Genomic DNA, 16,436 nt, shown 5'->3' with positions numbered 1-16,436 from the left:
TCTAGTATACAGCTTTCTTGAATCACGGAAGTTCACAACTTCAGCCTCCAAATAGCTCACAGGCTACAAGCCTGCCACAGAGCCTTGCTCATGGTTGGCACTCTACAAAAATCTGTTCACTGACCACTTGGTTTCTTGATGTAGTTGTGGTGCCTAAGTACGTAGGTGGCCACACAAAGGCAGTGGGCCTTGGAATATAGCCCAAAGAAAGAAGCAGTACAGTGCACACAGGGAATGGTTTCTATTTTGCTCAGAGCTTGCCTTTACTGTCCAAGTATTTCATACTCTTACTGATTCTAATGGTTGAAAGTGTCTTCCAAGTTACCACACTTGTTCTGAGAGGTGAGTACACAGTTTAAAGCCCTCATCTCTGAGGACTTCTTCCCCATTCCAAGACCAAACCAATTTCTGAACCCACAGCTGATACGATCAGAAATGCCTAAGTTTCCTCTGAGCTGGGCCAACCAGGCTCTCCAGAGAGAAACTGTGTACAGAGAGATCCAGAGACTGAGAATCAGTTAGTGATTTCTCTAGATCTGGAAGGGGATCTGGCTGGAGTCCATACTCACTGATAAAAGAACAGAGGGCTAGTCTGCAGAGAGAAGCAGAAAAATGTTACAGACACCACAGAGAAGCAGAGACCAGACTAGGTAACACCAGGGAGAGATCCCCAGCCACCTCAGTTCTGCCCTGTACATCTTGTTGATGAGGCCCATGGAGCTTCCTGTTCTGAGGTTCCCACACTCCACAGCCTGGAAAGTATAGAACACTTGAGTAATAGTGCTCAGGAGCTCAAATTCTGGAGCCAAATTTGTCTGAGTTCAAAGCCTGGCCTTGCCACCACTAGCAGAGTGCTGCAAAACAAACTATTTTGTCCTTTGCTATTCTGAATTAAATATACACATCTTTAGTAACATCAGTGTGTTAAATTCCAAAATCTCTAAAGTTTATTATAATCATTATTGCCTGTGAGTAAGAAATAAGTGCTTGAATTCAGTAAGTCTATGATAATGAGACAGTCCTATTTTTTAGATTCATTAAAATCAATCAATTCCTGCAGGTAGGGGACAAGATGGCAGAGAAGTAGCAGGCTGAGACTACATCAGGTAGCAGGAGATCAGCTCGATAGCTTATCAATCCATTGCAAACACCTACAAATCCAACAGAAGATCGAAGGGAAGAAGAACAGCAATTCTAGAAACAGAAAATCGACCACGTTCTGAAAGCGCATTTTCCTGGGGTCTTTGCCACCCTTTTAGTATTTTATTTGCTCCTTCATATATTCTTATCTGTACAAAATGACAAGGCAGAAAAACTCACCACAAAAAAAAAGAACAAGCGGCAATACCGAAGGCTAGGGACCTAATCAATATGGACATCGGTAATACGTCAGATCTAGAGTTCAGAATGACGATTCTCAAAGTTCTAGCCGGGCTTGAAACAAACATGGAAATTATTAGAGAAACGCCCTCTGGAGAGATAAAAGCCCTTTCTGGAGAAATAAAAGAACTAAAATCTAACCAAGTTGAAATCAAAAAAGCTATTAATGAGGTGCAATCAAAAATGGAGGCTCTTACTGCTAGGATAAATGAGGCAGAAGAAAGAATTAGTGATATAGAAGACCAAATGACAGAGAATAAAGAAGCTGAGCAAAAGAGGGACAAACAGCTACTGCATCACGAGGGGAGAATTCAAGAGATAAGTGACACCTTAAGATGAAACATTAGAATAATTGGGATTCCAGAAGAAGAAGAAAGAGAGAGGGGAGCAGAAGGTATATTGGAGAGAATTATTGGAGAGAATTTCCCTAATATGGCAAAGGGAACAAGCATCAAAATCCAGGAGGTGCAGAAAACCCCCCTCAAAATCAACAAGAATAGGGCCACACTACGTCACCTAATAGTAAAATTTACAAGTCTTAGAGACAAAGAAAAAAATCCTGAAAGCAGCCCGGGAAAAGAAGTCTATAACATACAATGGTAAAAATATTAGACTGGCAGTGGACTTATCCACAGAGACCTGGCAGGCCAGAAAGAACTGGCATGATATATTCAGAGCACTAAACGAGAAAAACATGCAGCCAAGAATACTCTATCCAGCTAGGCTATCATTGAAAATTGAAGGAGAGATAAAAGCTTCCAGGACAAACAAAAACTGAAAGAATTTGCAAACACCAAACCAGCTCTACAGGAAATATTGAAAGGGGCCCTCTAAACAAAGAGAGACCCTAAAAGTAGTAGATCAGAAAAGAACAGACAATATACAGTAACAGTCACCTTACAGGCAATACAATGGCACTAAACTCATATCTCTCAATAGTTACCCTGAATGTTAATGGGCTAAATGCCCCAATCAAAAGACACAGGGTATCAGAATGGATAAAAAAACAAAACCCATGAATTTGCTGCCTACAAGAAAGTCATGTTAGACCTGAAGACACCTCCAGATTTAAAGTGAGGGGGTGGAAAACAATTTACCATGCTAATGGACATCAGATGAAGGCTGGGGTGGCAATCCTTATATCAGATCAATTAGACTTTAAGCCAAAGACTATAACAAGAAATGAGGAAGGACACTATATCATACTCAAAGGGTCTGCCCAACAAGAAGATCTAACAATTTTAAATATCTATGCCCCTAACATGGGAGCAGCCAACTATATAAAACAATTAATAGCAAAATCAAAGAAACACATCAACAATAATACAATAATAGTAGGGGACTTTAACACTCCCCTCACTGAAATGGACAGATCATCCAAGCAAAAGATCAACAAGGAAATAAAGGCCTTAAATGACACACTGGACCAGATGGACATCACAGATACATTCAGAACATTTCATCCCAAAGCAACAGAATACACATTCTTCTCTAGTGCACATGGAACATTCTCCAGAATAGATCACATCCTGGGTCGCAAATCAGGTCTCAACTATTATCAAAAGATTGGGATCATTCCCTACATATTTTCAGACCACAATGCTCTGAAGCCAGAACTCAATCACAGGAGGAAATTTGGAAAGAACCCAAATACATGGAGACTAAACAGCATCCTTCTAAAGAATGAATGGGTCAACCAGGAAATTAAAGAAGAATTGAAAAAAATTCATGGAAACAAATGATAATGAAAACACAACGGTTCAAAATCTGTGGGACACAGCAAAGGCAGTCCTGAGAGGAAAATATATAGCGGTACAAGCCTTTTGCAAGAAACAAGAAAGGTCTCAAGTACACAACCTAACCCTACACCTAAAGGAGCTAGAGAAAGAACAACAAAGAAAGCCTAAACCCAGCAGGAGAAAAGAAATCATAAAGATCAGAGCAGAAATCAATGAAATAGAAACCAAAAAAACAACAGAACAAATCAACTAAACTAGGAGCTGGTTCTTTGAAAGAATTAATAAGACTGATAAACCCCTGGCCAGACTTATCAAAAAGAAAAGAGAAAGGAGGGGTGCCTGGGTGGCTCAGTGGGTTAAGCCTCTGCCTTCAGCTCAGGTCATGATCTCAGGGTCCTGGGATCGAGCCCCGTATCGGGCTCTCTGCTGGGCAGGGAGCCTGCTTCCTCCCCTCTCTGGCTGCTGCTCTGCCTACTTGTAATCTCTCTCTCTCTCTCTCTCTCTGTAAAAAAGAAAAAAAAATTAAAAAAAAAAAAAAAGAGAAAGGACCCAAATAAATAAAATCATGAATGAAAGAGGAGAGCTCACAACCAACACCAAGGAAATACAAACAATTATAAGAACATATTATGAACAACTCTATGGCAACAAATTTGACAATCTGGAAGAAATGGATGCATTCCTGGAGACACATAAACTACCACAACTGAACCAGGAAGAAATAGAAAACCTGAACAGACCTATAACCAGTGAGGAGATTGAAACAGTCATCAAAAATCTCCAAACAAACAAAAGCCCAGGGCCAGATGGCTTCCCAGGGGAATTCTACCAAACATTTAAAGAAGAATTAATACCTATTCTCCTGAAACTGTTCCTAAAAATAGAAAGGGAAGGAAAACTTCCAGACTCATTTTATGAAGCCAGCATCACCTTGATCCCAAAACCAGACAAGGATCCCATCAAAAAAGAGAATTACAGACCAATATCCTTGATGAACACAGATGCAAAAATTCTCACTAAAATACTAGCCAATAGGATCCAACAGTACATTAAAAAGATTATTCACCACGACCAAGTGGGATTTGTTCCAGGGCTGCAAGGTGGGTTCAACATCTGCAAATCAATCAATGTGATACAACACATTAATAAAAGAAAGAAAAAGAACCATATGATACTCTCAATGGATGCTGAAAAAGCATGTGACAATGTACAGCATCCCTTCCTGATCAAAACTCTTCAAAGTGTAGGGGTAGAGGGCACATACCTCAATATCATCAAAGCCATCTATGAAAAACCCACCACAAATATCATTCTCAATGGAGAAAAACTGAAAGCTTTTCCGCTAAGGTCAGGAACATGACAGGGATGTCCATTATCACCACTGCTATTCAACATAGTACTAGAAGTCCTAGCCTCAGCAATCAGACAACAAAAAGAAATTAAAGGCATCCAAATCAACAAAGAAGTCAAACTCTCACTCTTTGCAGATGATATGATACTATATGTGGAAAACCCAAAAGGCTCCACTCCAAAACTGCTAGAACTTGTACAGGAATTCAGTAAAGTGTCATGATATAAAATTAATGCACAGAAATCAGCTGCATTTCTCTACACCAACAACAAGACAGAAGAAAGAGAAATTAAGGAGTCAATCCCATTTACAGTTGCACCCAAAGCCATAAGATACCTAGGAATAAACCTAACCAAAGAGGCAAAAAATCTATACTCAGAAAACTATAAAGTACTCATGAAAGAAAGACACAAGGAAATGGAAAAATGTTCCATGCTCCTGGATTGGAAGAATAAATATTGTGAAAATGTCTATGCTACCTAAAGCAATCTACACATTTAATGCAATCCCTATCAAAATACCACCCATTTTTTTTCAAAGTAATGGAACAAATAATCCTAAAATTTATGTGGAACCAGAAAAGACCTCGAATAGCCAAAGGAATATTGAAAAAGAAAGCCAAAGTTGGTGGCATCACAATTCCGGACTTCAAGCTCTATTACAAAGCTGTCATCATCAAGACAGTATGGTACTGGCACAAAAACAGACACATAGATCACTGGAACAGAATAAAGAGCCCAGAAATAGACCCTCAACTCTATGGTCAACTAATCTTCGACAAAGCAGGAAAGAATGTCCAATGGGAAAAAGACAGCCTCTTCAACAAATGGTGTTGGGAAAATTGGACAGCCACATGCAAAAAAATGAAATTGGACCATTTCCTTATACCACACATGAAAATAGACTCAAAAAGGATGAAGGACCTCAATGTGAGAAAGGAATCCATCAAAATCTTTGAGAACACAGGCAGCAACCTCTTTGACCTCAGCCGCAGCAACTTCTTCCTGGGAACATCGCCAAAGGCAAGGGAAGCACAGGCAAAAATGAACTATTGGGATTTCATCAAGATCAAAATCTTTTGCACAGCAAAGGAAACAGTTAACAAAACCAAAAGACAACTGACAGAATGGGAGAAGATATTTGCAAATGACATATCAGATAAAGGACTAGTGTCCAAAATCTATAAAGAGCTTAGCAAACTCAACACCCAAAGAACAAACAATCCAATCAAGAAGTGGGCAGAGGACATGAACAGACATTTCTGCAAAGAAGACATCCAGATAGCCAACAGACACATGAAAAAATGCTCCACATCACTCGGCATCAGGGAAATACAAATCAAAACCACAGTGAGATATCACCTCACACCAGTCAGAATGGCTAAAATTAACAAGTCAGGAAATGACAGATGCTAGAGAGGATGCGGAGAAAGGGGAACCCTCCTACACTGTTGGTGGGAATGCAAGCTGGTGCAACCACTCTGGAAAACAGCATGGAGGTTCCTCAAAAAGTTGAAAATAGAGCTAACCTATGACCCAGCAATTGCACTACTGGGTATTTACCCTAAAGATACAAACATAGTATCCAAAGGGGCACATGCACCCGAATGTTTATAGCAGCAGTGTCCACAATAGCCAAACTATGGAAAGAACCTAGATGTCCATCAAAGATGAATGGATAGAGAAGATGTGGTATATATACACAATGGAATACTATGCAGCCATCAAAAGAAATGAAATCTTGCCATTTGCGACAACGTGGATGGAACTAGAGGGTATTATGCTTAGCGAAATAAGTCAATCGGAGAAAGACAACTATCTTATGATCTCTCTGATATGAGGAAGTGGAGATGCAACGTGGGAGGCTTGGGGGGTAGGAAAATAATAAATGAAACAAGATGGGATTGGGAGGAAGAAACCATAAGTGACTCTTAATCTCCCAAAACAAACTGAGGGTTGCTGGGGTGAGGGGGGCTGGGATAGGGGGGTGGGGTTATGGACACTGGGGAGGATATGTGCTATGGTGAGTGCTGTGAAGTGTGCAAACCTGGCGATTCACAGACCTGTACCCCTGGGGATTAAAAATACATTATATATTTATAAAAAAATAAAAATAATAAATCAATCAATTCCTACCTTTTAAAATAAGCAGAAAGAGAACCTATACCCATTTGGGAAGAGCTAGTCCATGGTGCCAGACTAGGCTCAGAGGCTCTCCGGCTGGGCAATACTCACTAACATCTAGAGGGAAACAGACATGACAAAAGCCTTACCCTTCAGGAAAAATCCCAAGAGAAGCAGGACCATTTCCATTTTGATCCTCAATGATTTCAACTATCCTGGCAGAGATTTTTACATTAGCTACATTAATTATTAATTCAGCAGAAATTTCAGACTACTTGAAGCCTTTTTTAAAAATAAGAAACACAGATGGGCCTTTATAGCACAAATGTAGGCCCCTGGCCAAGGCAGGCCAAGGGAGACCAAGTTAGGGGGCCAGGCATCTGGTAACTGTACCTAACACCCATGATTCCTGGACATGAGAGATCCCTGTGCTTAGCTGGTTCCTGGATAATAAATGGGAGGAAGCATTCTCATCCAGCTGAGCACTCTTAAAAGTGAACTGCAGTTCACTCACCATCTGGGAAAACAAAAAGAAAAAATTTTGAGACCCAATTTACTAATATAGTTTGCAAAGTTCCTAGTAGCTTGCCTGTAACAACACTGTGATGAAAGGAGGCTATGTGAATGAAGCACATTTTCCCTGTGAAATATACACAAGGTGAAAAGCCAAGGAGACATTCTGCTTTCCCCCTGGAACTCAGAATGTTGGAAAAGAGTGCTCACTCTTACCCTAACAACAAGAAAAAGCCAGATAAACTACAAAATTATAACCTGTCCAGAACCTATATAAACAAATAAAAAGAAATCACCTAAAAGATTTAAACGAATTGTGGAAGGTTTAAGTGTGGGTTAACATGAGCCAGGATGCAAGAGGAGCTCCCAGCTACCTGCAGGCTCTTCTCGCTAGAGTGGTTACAGGCTGGGAGTCTGGAGAGAGCTTCTGTCGGGGTGGGGGTGGGGGAGCAGACCAGGAGGAGAGGAGATGCCCAGGAAAATCTCATTTCTCCCTGTGGAAAAAGCCTTCAGATGCGGGAGGCTTGGGGGGCGGGGGTGGCAGCCCACCCTTTAACTGGACTCTAGGGTACAGGTGAAGACCCACTGCAGCTTGAGGAAAATTAAAAGAAAACAAATAAAAATCCCTACTTCTGGGGGAGGCATAGAAACTCTCCCAAAGAATGTCTGCCCAAAAAATCTGGTTCAAATTATTTTAAAGCCCTTGCAGACACAGCCCAGCTCCAGTGCGTCATGCGACTTCGTTCCATCCCTACAGCGGTGACAGAATGTGGAGCAGCAGCCCCTCACTACGTGATGGCTTCACCATCTCCAAAGCACACTGCACAGGAGGCAGGCTCTTCAGGGGCTTTGCCTTTCTCTCCAGCATCTCTGGACAGCCCCGGCTCACCCCAAAGCAAGAAGCAAGGACAGGGCTGATCCTCAGGAGGAGGACACACTCTCCCACCCTCACTCAAGGCTGCCGTTCACAATTGCTGCCACTGCCACAGTGAAGCCCCGGAGTCCAGAGGCCTTCTCAGAACCTCTGCCACCGCTGCCTCCCTTCCTCGGCCATGTTGGCCCCACTGCTTCTTCCTGCAGGCATCCTTTTTCAACCTGTGCCCTGCAGAGTAAGCTTGCACCACTCGGGCTGCAGTTTCTAGTGAGTACTAGGGGCCTACGGGTAGAGTACTCCTCTTGACTAGACTAGAGGAACAACAAAACACTCCTTCTCAAGCGTCTTCTGCTAGTCCATAAAGCAAACAATTGAAGTCATTCTATATTCATGGCGTCTGGATTTCTCTTTAACCACTTTCACTATATAGGATCGTTCCAACTTGCAAAATAAAAAGGGACTGATAAAAGTATCACCCTACATTAGAGATGAGGAAATTCAGGGAATAAAGACATCTTTTCCATCCAATTAACATGTGATTCTTGATCTCCTATAATGGGTTTAATTTATCCTACCAGGCCATAAAGCAATCTTAGTTGGAATTTCGACCGTTAAGTAAGACATGCCTATGTTATTACATAAGACTTGAGAACATGTCCAACCAACAACTAAAATATATATCAGTACTTGGAACACAGAGGAAAAATCCAAGCTAGACTGTAATCAAATGCTCAAAAACACGTATGAGAGGGATACCAACTATTACAGGCATTCAGAAAAGACAGGGAGGCTGGCCTGACCTGGCCCATCCTGTGAAGGGCTCCTGGGGAGGTCAGGCTTGAGGGAAGCCCTGGAGATTCAGACAGGCAGGCAGAGTACTGCTGGTAAGAGTAATCACAAATGGGACCTAGTCAGAAGAAAGGAAGACCCAGGGGGGCTAGCAGGTGGGTGGACCAAACAAGGATGCTTTCCAATCACTCAAATAGAACAAACAAAAGAAAGAGCTTTTTCATGAACAGTGCCAGGTACGGAGCTAAACCTCAGGATATACAGATGATTCAGACATCTCCCTGCCCTCAGGGAGCAGACAATGGGATGGCAAGGCAGAAATCCTTCCCCAATACCAAATTAACATAAAAACACAGCTTTTTAAAAAATTACTTTCAAGCAGCAGTAAGAATTTCTGCCTTGATATAATAGAACATAGACTGTGAAATCAGATCTGACAGATCCTGACTCTCATTTCTTAGTAACATGACGGCTTTAAGCAAATTACTGAACTTGTTTTTTAGTTCGCAGTTTTGACATCTTCAGCATGGGAGTAATAACGCCTACTTCCCAGAGCTGTAAAGATACAGAGGCATACGTGGAAAGGCCTAACCCTCAATAAATTTGGCCAATATTTCTAAACAGTTAAAGTGGAAACACTTCTTCTTGGACTTTCTGCTTCTTGCTTGAAATCTGTGCCTTTGGTTATGTTGTTAACTTCACAGGTTTTTTCCAAGGTCAGACCATGTAGAATCCTGGTCTGGAAGCCAGCAGTGAACTGGAGGACTAAAGCTTTAGTAGTGCAACTGTTGAAAGCAGATCAGACCCCCAGGCTAATAAGCTCGGTCACAACCTGCAGACACTCTGGAAATAGAAGCCATCATGATGTGAGAGGTCCTCTCTAAGACTAGGAGGAAGAATACTTGCTGGCAGCAATACTCCCCTCTCCTGTTGTTTCATAACCTGCTACCACCAGTGGGAAGACATTGAGGATGTCTCAAGGGCCAAGAGTCAGCAAAATTCAGGTAATTGGGTTCTGCTTCTGAGTTTTGCTTTTGGCACTACAAAGGAGAAAGCAGAGAGGTGGCCCCAGGTAGTGAGAACATACTTTTCTCTAAAGCAACATGTCAGGATTAGCCTTCAGCTCCCTGGAATAGCCTTCCACAAGAAGGTGGGTGCCAAGAGGAAGAGAAGGACACTGATGGTGCCTTTGATGTACTAGGACAAAAAACAAGTAGATATGCTGTCCTTGTATGTAAAGCCACTCTCGTTATCTCTGCTTCTCAAGTTTCTCCCTCCAACAGGAACTAGGCATTCACAAGGCACTATTTACACATTCATCTTCTACCAATCCTATGAGATGGGGATTATCTGCATTTTACATATAAGGGAACCAAGACTTGGAGGGCAAGTAATGGGCTAAAGCTGTTTGCTGGCAAAGACTGTGCAGTCTTAGTTCACATCTGGAAAGGCAGGAATCATCATTGACATTCTACACATTAGAAAAGATGGTCACCTCCACAATCAATATTGTCTAGACACTGATTCTAAGAAATCCTAATTTAATAAATGACCATTTTCTATAACATGGACAGTTGTTATCATCATGACAACATTTTAGTTAATACGTGCTTGGTACCCTTCACCAAAATCTGACATTTCAGATCATAAACACAATGGCATCCATTCAGTCTTTAGATCGCCACTATGTATCTGAGTAAATCCTATGCCTGACACAGGTTACCAAAAAAATGAAATTCCACTCTTCTTCCTATCATCCCAATATGAACAACTCAAAGGCATAAGTCACAATATACATCACCAATGTTCGGTGGAGCAATGAGGTAGCTAGTCTCCAAGGTGGCAACCGTGGCAGCAGAAAAACTCCTTCAAACCATGCCCCCACCCCCAAGATACCTGCATCCTAATGCCCAGACACCGTGTAGGTCAGGTTACATGGCAAAGAGAATTAAAGTTGCAGATGGAATGAAGGCTGCTAATCAACTGACCTTAAAATAAGGAAGGCCAGGGTAATCACAGGAGTCCTTAAAAGTGGAAGATGAAGACAAAAGAGAAAAAAATGGAGATGGAGACACGAGAAAGACTAGCCAGATGTTGCTGGCTTTGGAGCAAGATGGAGGAAAGGGGCCACAAGCCTAGGAATGCAGGCAGCTTCTAAAAGCTAGGAAAGGCAAGAAAAAGGATTCTCCCACAGCACCTTCAGAAAAGAATGCTGCCCTGGCTGACACCTTGGTTTCAGCCTGGTGAGACCTGTGTCAATGTCGGAGCTACAGAACTGTAATAAAAGGAATTTGTGCTGTTTTAAGCCATTAAGTTTGGGGAGATTTATCATAGCACCCATAGAAAATGGATACAACAACTAACACTTCCAACGCTCATGATGGGGCATGCCGATCCTGCCATCAAGAGTAAGAACTTGTGCCCCATCCCCTTGAATTTGGGCTGGGCCTGGGACCACTCCAACAAAAAGAACTTGGAAGTGACTTCACAGAACTTCAAGCCCAGTGATCAAGAAGTCCTGGCAGCTTCTGCTTCATCACCATCAGAGACCTGAGTTTCGAGGTAAGAAGTCTAGACTACCCTGCTGGAGAAGGGCCAGATAGAGAGCACCTGGAAGATGAGATGCCACCATGGAAAAAGAGACCACATGAGGGAACACCAAGACGCCATCCACATAGCCCCAGCTACTGCCCCAGTTGCCATCTGATTACAAATGCTTGGAGGGATCAACTTGTTGGGTATTTTGTAAATCGCAAAAAGGTATGAAATTTTGTCAAATAACTTTTCTGTCACTATTAAGATGATTATGTAGTTTTTGTTCTTTATTCTATTGATAAGGTGTACTACATCAATTGATTTTCAGATGTTAAACCAGCCTTGTGTTCCTGGGATAAACCATATATGGTCATGGTGTATAATCCTTTTTATATGTTGCTGGATTTGGTGCTAGTATTTTGTTGAGGCTTTTTGTATCTACATTCATAAGAGATACTGGCCTATAGTTTTCTATTCTTGTAATGTCTTTGTATGATTTTGGTATTAGGGTAATACTAGCCTGATAAAATGAGAAGTGTTCCCTCCTCTTCTATTGTTGAGAAGGGTTGTGAATAATTGGTATTTATTCTTCCTTAAGTGTTTGGTAGAATTTACCCGTGAAGCCGTCTGGTGCTTTACTCTTTTTTTGATTCTGAAGTTCTGTAAATGAGCCAAAGTGATTCTATAGTCTAGAAAAAAGGGAAAAGGATATTCCTACTGTGTACTGCATGGGTTAAACACGTCTGGACACTTTTCACATGTGAGCTGCATATTTTTTGTGGGTATCCAACAAATTAACAAAATTCAAAGGAGGTCCCCACAGTAATGACATCATATGAAGAACATTTAAGGGGCTTAATGTTTACTTAAAAGTGGGATTTAGGAGGCAAGTGTTATCTACAAACACTTCAGAATTGCCCTTAAAAATTAAAAAAAAAAAAACCTGCCTGGCATTACTCAGTACTCAAGGTCCATCCCAAGGCACAACAAATCATTCGTTTATTCAACAAACACTTATTCTGCAATTCCTTAGAGGGAGGCTGTGTTAGGTAACAACAGATTGGTAATGTAGAGTCTAGGAGCAGAGATAAGACAAGCACACAAAAACCAACCAACCATAATAACACAAGGGAGAGAATGAGAGGTGTTACGAGAGTAGAACAAAATCTACTTTGGAATTCAGAGGCAGGCGTCTTTATTTCCCACTGGCAGGATCAGAGATATCTGAAGAAGGAAGCATTGAGTTGGGCTTGAAAGGTGTTTACTATTTTTGTATGGAGAAATATATTAAGGGGTCATTCCAGGTGGAGAGAAAGCAGACACAAAAATTTAGAGGTGGAAACAGAGTCAGACAATATAGTGGAACAAAGCTAAAGCAAGAAGAGTAAAGAAGAGTAAAAGAAGAGTAAGTAAAGAGAGTAAAAAAAAGTAAAAGAAGTAAAAGGAAAATAAAAGAAGAGTAAAGAGACATACATGTAAAAATATTAATTATGGGGATAAAACCAGAAGAGTGCCGAATAAAGTACAAAGAGCTCATACTCCAGGCTACAGAGAATGACCATGTAGAGGTATCATTAAAGGTTTTAGGGCGTGGCTGGGTGGCTCAGTTGAGCATCTGCTCCATCTCCTGGATGGAGCTGCCTCTTCCTCTTCCCCTCCCCCTGCTCATGCTGTCTCTCCCTCTCTCAAATAAATAAGGGTTTTAGAAAATACAAATGCTGTGTGTTTATTCCTGGTATAAGTTGGAGGCAAACAAAGGAGAGGCAAAAGGCTTAGACAATGGTTAGTCAGGAGGAATGAAGTCCTAAAGCAGGTCACAGGAAGGTCACAGTGGGAATGGACATTAGGAGAGAGACCCATGAGATATTTCAGAAACTGAATCAACAAATTCCAGACCTGAATTGTCAAATCTAAGAGACTGTGAAAGCAAAGCAGAGGACGAACTGGCTGGGGGCACAGAGGTGGCAGAATGAATATGGAAGCACAGTGTTATTACCCAGATGAGTGTTTAGTATAGAGCGAGGGGAATGTTCTCACCTATAGTCTTGCTCCCAGCACTTCTCAACCCTCTCCCAACTCATCACACCCCTCAGGCTGCTCACCAAGAAAATGCCTGAAAAGAACAGTCAAACACTGAGCAATCCACTCTCGCAGATGCTAGGTTATTCAGTGAGACTGGTTACTCAGTGAGACTCTGCATGAAGGCAAAGGCTGGCTGCCCCCTCAATCAGATCCCCAGACAGACATCTGAACAGTTGCCTCTGGTCCTGAACCCACCATTCATTACCTCTGAAACCTTAAAAGATGAACTTTCTAAGTCTTAATTTTTTCATTTGTAACACAGGGATGATAACCTATTTCACAGGTTTGTGAGATTATAGGAGGATACGGAACACTGCAAGACACACAAATGCCAGAGGTCATGAGAAGCTCTCTGAGAGCAGAAACTACAACAAATTCATGTCTGTATCCTTCATGGAGCTCTAGAAAAAGAGGGAGCAAGACAGGCAAGAAAATACCAGAGCCGGGGCCCCAGAGGCAGCCTGGCATTAACCAAGGAATACTGTCTACCAGATCTTTGAGAAGATCCCACATCCAGAGAAATAAGTGGGACCTTAATAATCATCTACATCTACCTCCTCCCTTAACAGATGGGAAGTTTCATGCTGAGAGAGGCCCAGTGATCTGTCCAAGATCTTTAGTGGCATATGGGAATATGAACAATAACACATTACAGTTTAGATGATGCTTTTACCCATATCAGCTTACAAATAGGCTTCAAGCTGGGTGGGAAAAAATTCTTAAGATTCCCATTTTTAGCTTGAGGTTGAATGACTTGTCCAGGAAGGATTCAAACCAGACAGTCATACCCCCCAGTCCAAGGCTCTTTCCCTGCACAACAACTTCATGCACGCACAATTTCAAGCAAAATCATTTCAGCATTCAATATATTTCAAACTCCAAATTCTTTTGTTTCATCCTGCCTCCAGCAACATTTCACATTCAGCCTTCCGTGGTAGGATTCTAACGACCTTCTGTCTTAAAGAAAAACCAGTTCAGCAGCCACACTGGCACCAGAAACATTTTTTTAAATGAATCATCAAAACTGGGTCTTTCCAGATAAATCATCTTCACAAAGTATATCCCCACATAGGTATCCTTCAAGATGTATATCGTTATTGCACTAAATATATTGGACTAGGGTGCTCAAAGAGCAACGAAACCCATTAACTGAAGCAATATATAATATATAAATACTAAGAAGGCAGTTTTAGCAAATGGGCAGAACACTGAAGTAAAGACTTCCAGAGTTTAAAACTAATTTGCATTATGGAAGGGTCTCAACGTTAAGGGACCAACATTGAAAATTACGCCGATAATTCTAGTCACCTGCATCCAAAGAATCTCTACCTGAATGTGTTTTGATGTGGGGAGGTGCAGGGAAGGGGAAAGAAAATGCTAAGAAGGAATGAACGTACCACTATCTCAATGCCCTCTTTACTGAACGGGGCCTGTCCTCCCACCACAACCCTTATTCCAGGAGCAAGGCATGCATGTTCTGCTGCCCCATTTTTAACTCAACGGAAGAGGATTAACATGGCTCAGTCTCCTAAAAGCTGCACTGGCTTGTCATCCGGGGGTCACCAGGAGTGCGCGGACACCTCCAGGCGGTAGTTCCAACGCGCGCGGGCGCCAGGCTGCATACCCTCTACCGTAACCTGCGTTTCACTACGCAGGCTTGTGGACAACCCTCCGCGGTTGGCAGTAGTTTCTGGAAAGCACCGGCGCTGGCTCAAGTTCCCTCTCCTTTCTCGTTATCTCGTAAACCGCGACGCAACTCCCCACCCCCGCCGGGTCAGCGCGGGTAACGGATCCTAACAGCCCAGCAGCCCTCAGGGGACCAGGCACCTGCCTGGTGAAGGCACCGGCCCTCCACCCGCCCCGGCCCCGCCGGGCGTGGAGAGCCCCAGGGATGCCTGGCGCTGGCCGCCCCCCGCAGCAGCTAGGCCGAGACGCCCGGCCCGCACCCCACCGCCTTCCCACGCAGGGCGCTGCCGGGGGGCCACGGGCGAGCGCGGGGAGGAGACTCGCCCCAGAGACTACGCCCCCACCTCCATCAATAAAACGCAAGGGGGAAAGAAGCTGCATTTACCGACATGAGTGATCACTGTGGCCAGTCGCCGGCTGAGCTCCTGGGGGGCCATTTCTTCCTGTAACCCAAACCGCATTTCACCGAAAAGCCACTCAGTATGTAAACAAAACAAAGCAACACGTAAGTGTTCCTGCGGCTGTCATGGATGGTGTTTCAAAGACATCTCCCGAGGATGCGCTGCACTCACGCTCTTCCCCGCTCTCTTCAGGCACGAAACGAGTCACTCCCAGCCCAGGCCAACTTTGCTGGGCCTGCCACGCCCTTTAGAGGATTGTCTCAAAGACTAAAATCCAGCAGCTTTCCCAACGTAATGTCTGGCTTTCGGAGAGAGGGAAATGGCAGTTGTGGACGTAAGAAAAGCAAGCCGCCCCAAATCCCGCTGTAACTGCGCGTCGGGCTGCCCCGGCCGAGGGAGCGCCCCGCTCTCTGGATTTGCGGTCCCGGTGGGTCCGATCTTCGGCGCCGCCTTCCGGTGGGGTGAGGAAGAAGGATGCTCCGCCGGCACGCGGAGGGAGCGCGGAGCCTGCGCGCACCGGGCGGAGGAGCCGGAGGAGCCGGAGGAGCCGAAGCGCCGAGGCGCCGAGGCGCGGAGGAAGGGAGGGCGGAGGCGGCGGGCTGCTTGAGGCCCCTGCTCCTCCGCGACGGCCGCCTCACGCCCCGCGGCGCGCCCAGCGCTCCCGCCTCCTTGCCCACCACTCCCCGCCTCCGGCAGCGCGCACGCGCCCGAGCGCCGTCTGTTGGCAGGTGGAGAGCTGCGCCCCTGGCCCTGCGCGGAGCGCGCGGGAGTGGGTCAACTCACCGCGCGTCCTCGCAGCTTTTGAGGAGAGGAGACGGCGAGTTAGGTGCTCCTACTAGTACCGGGGTTCTGAGCACCTGCCTCGGCTCCCCTCCTCGCCTGCCAGATGCCTGCAGAGTGGCCGGAGCGAGGAGGGGGCTGACAGGGAGAGGCGCAGCCATCCCGCCGGGGCGGCTGCTCGCA

At 44.0% G+C, this 16,436-nt stretch overlaps 1 protein-coding gene across 2 annotated transcripts in view; it reads right to left on the bottom strand.

The window, feature by feature from the left end:
• Positions 1-16,007, bottom strand: part of MCF2L2 (MCF.2 cell line derived transforming sequence-like 2) — a 253,852-nt gene extending 237,845 nt beyond the window's left edge. Inside the window, exon 1 of one of the 2 annotated variants that reach the window (XM_046003459.1) lies at positions 15,458-16,007. In XM_046003459.1, coding sequence (XP_045859415.1) covers positions 15,458-15,533 — 76 coding nt within the window. In that variant the 5' untranslated portion in view covers positions 15,534-16,007. The remainder of the gene's footprint in view (positions 1-15,457) is intronic. The other variant, XM_046003460.1, reaches the window with a different exon arrangement.
• Between the last annotated feature and the right edge of the window lie 429 nt (positions 16,008-16,436).

This window comes from Meles meles, chromosome 4 (genome assembly GCF_922984935.1).
Source record: "Meles meles chromosome 4, mMelMel3.1 paternal haplotype, whole genome shotgun sequence".
Lineage (NCBI taxonomy): Eukaryota > Metazoa > Chordata > Mammalia > Carnivora > Mustelidae > Meles > Meles meles.
This window is presented reverse-complemented; position numbering and strand designations above follow the sequence as displayed.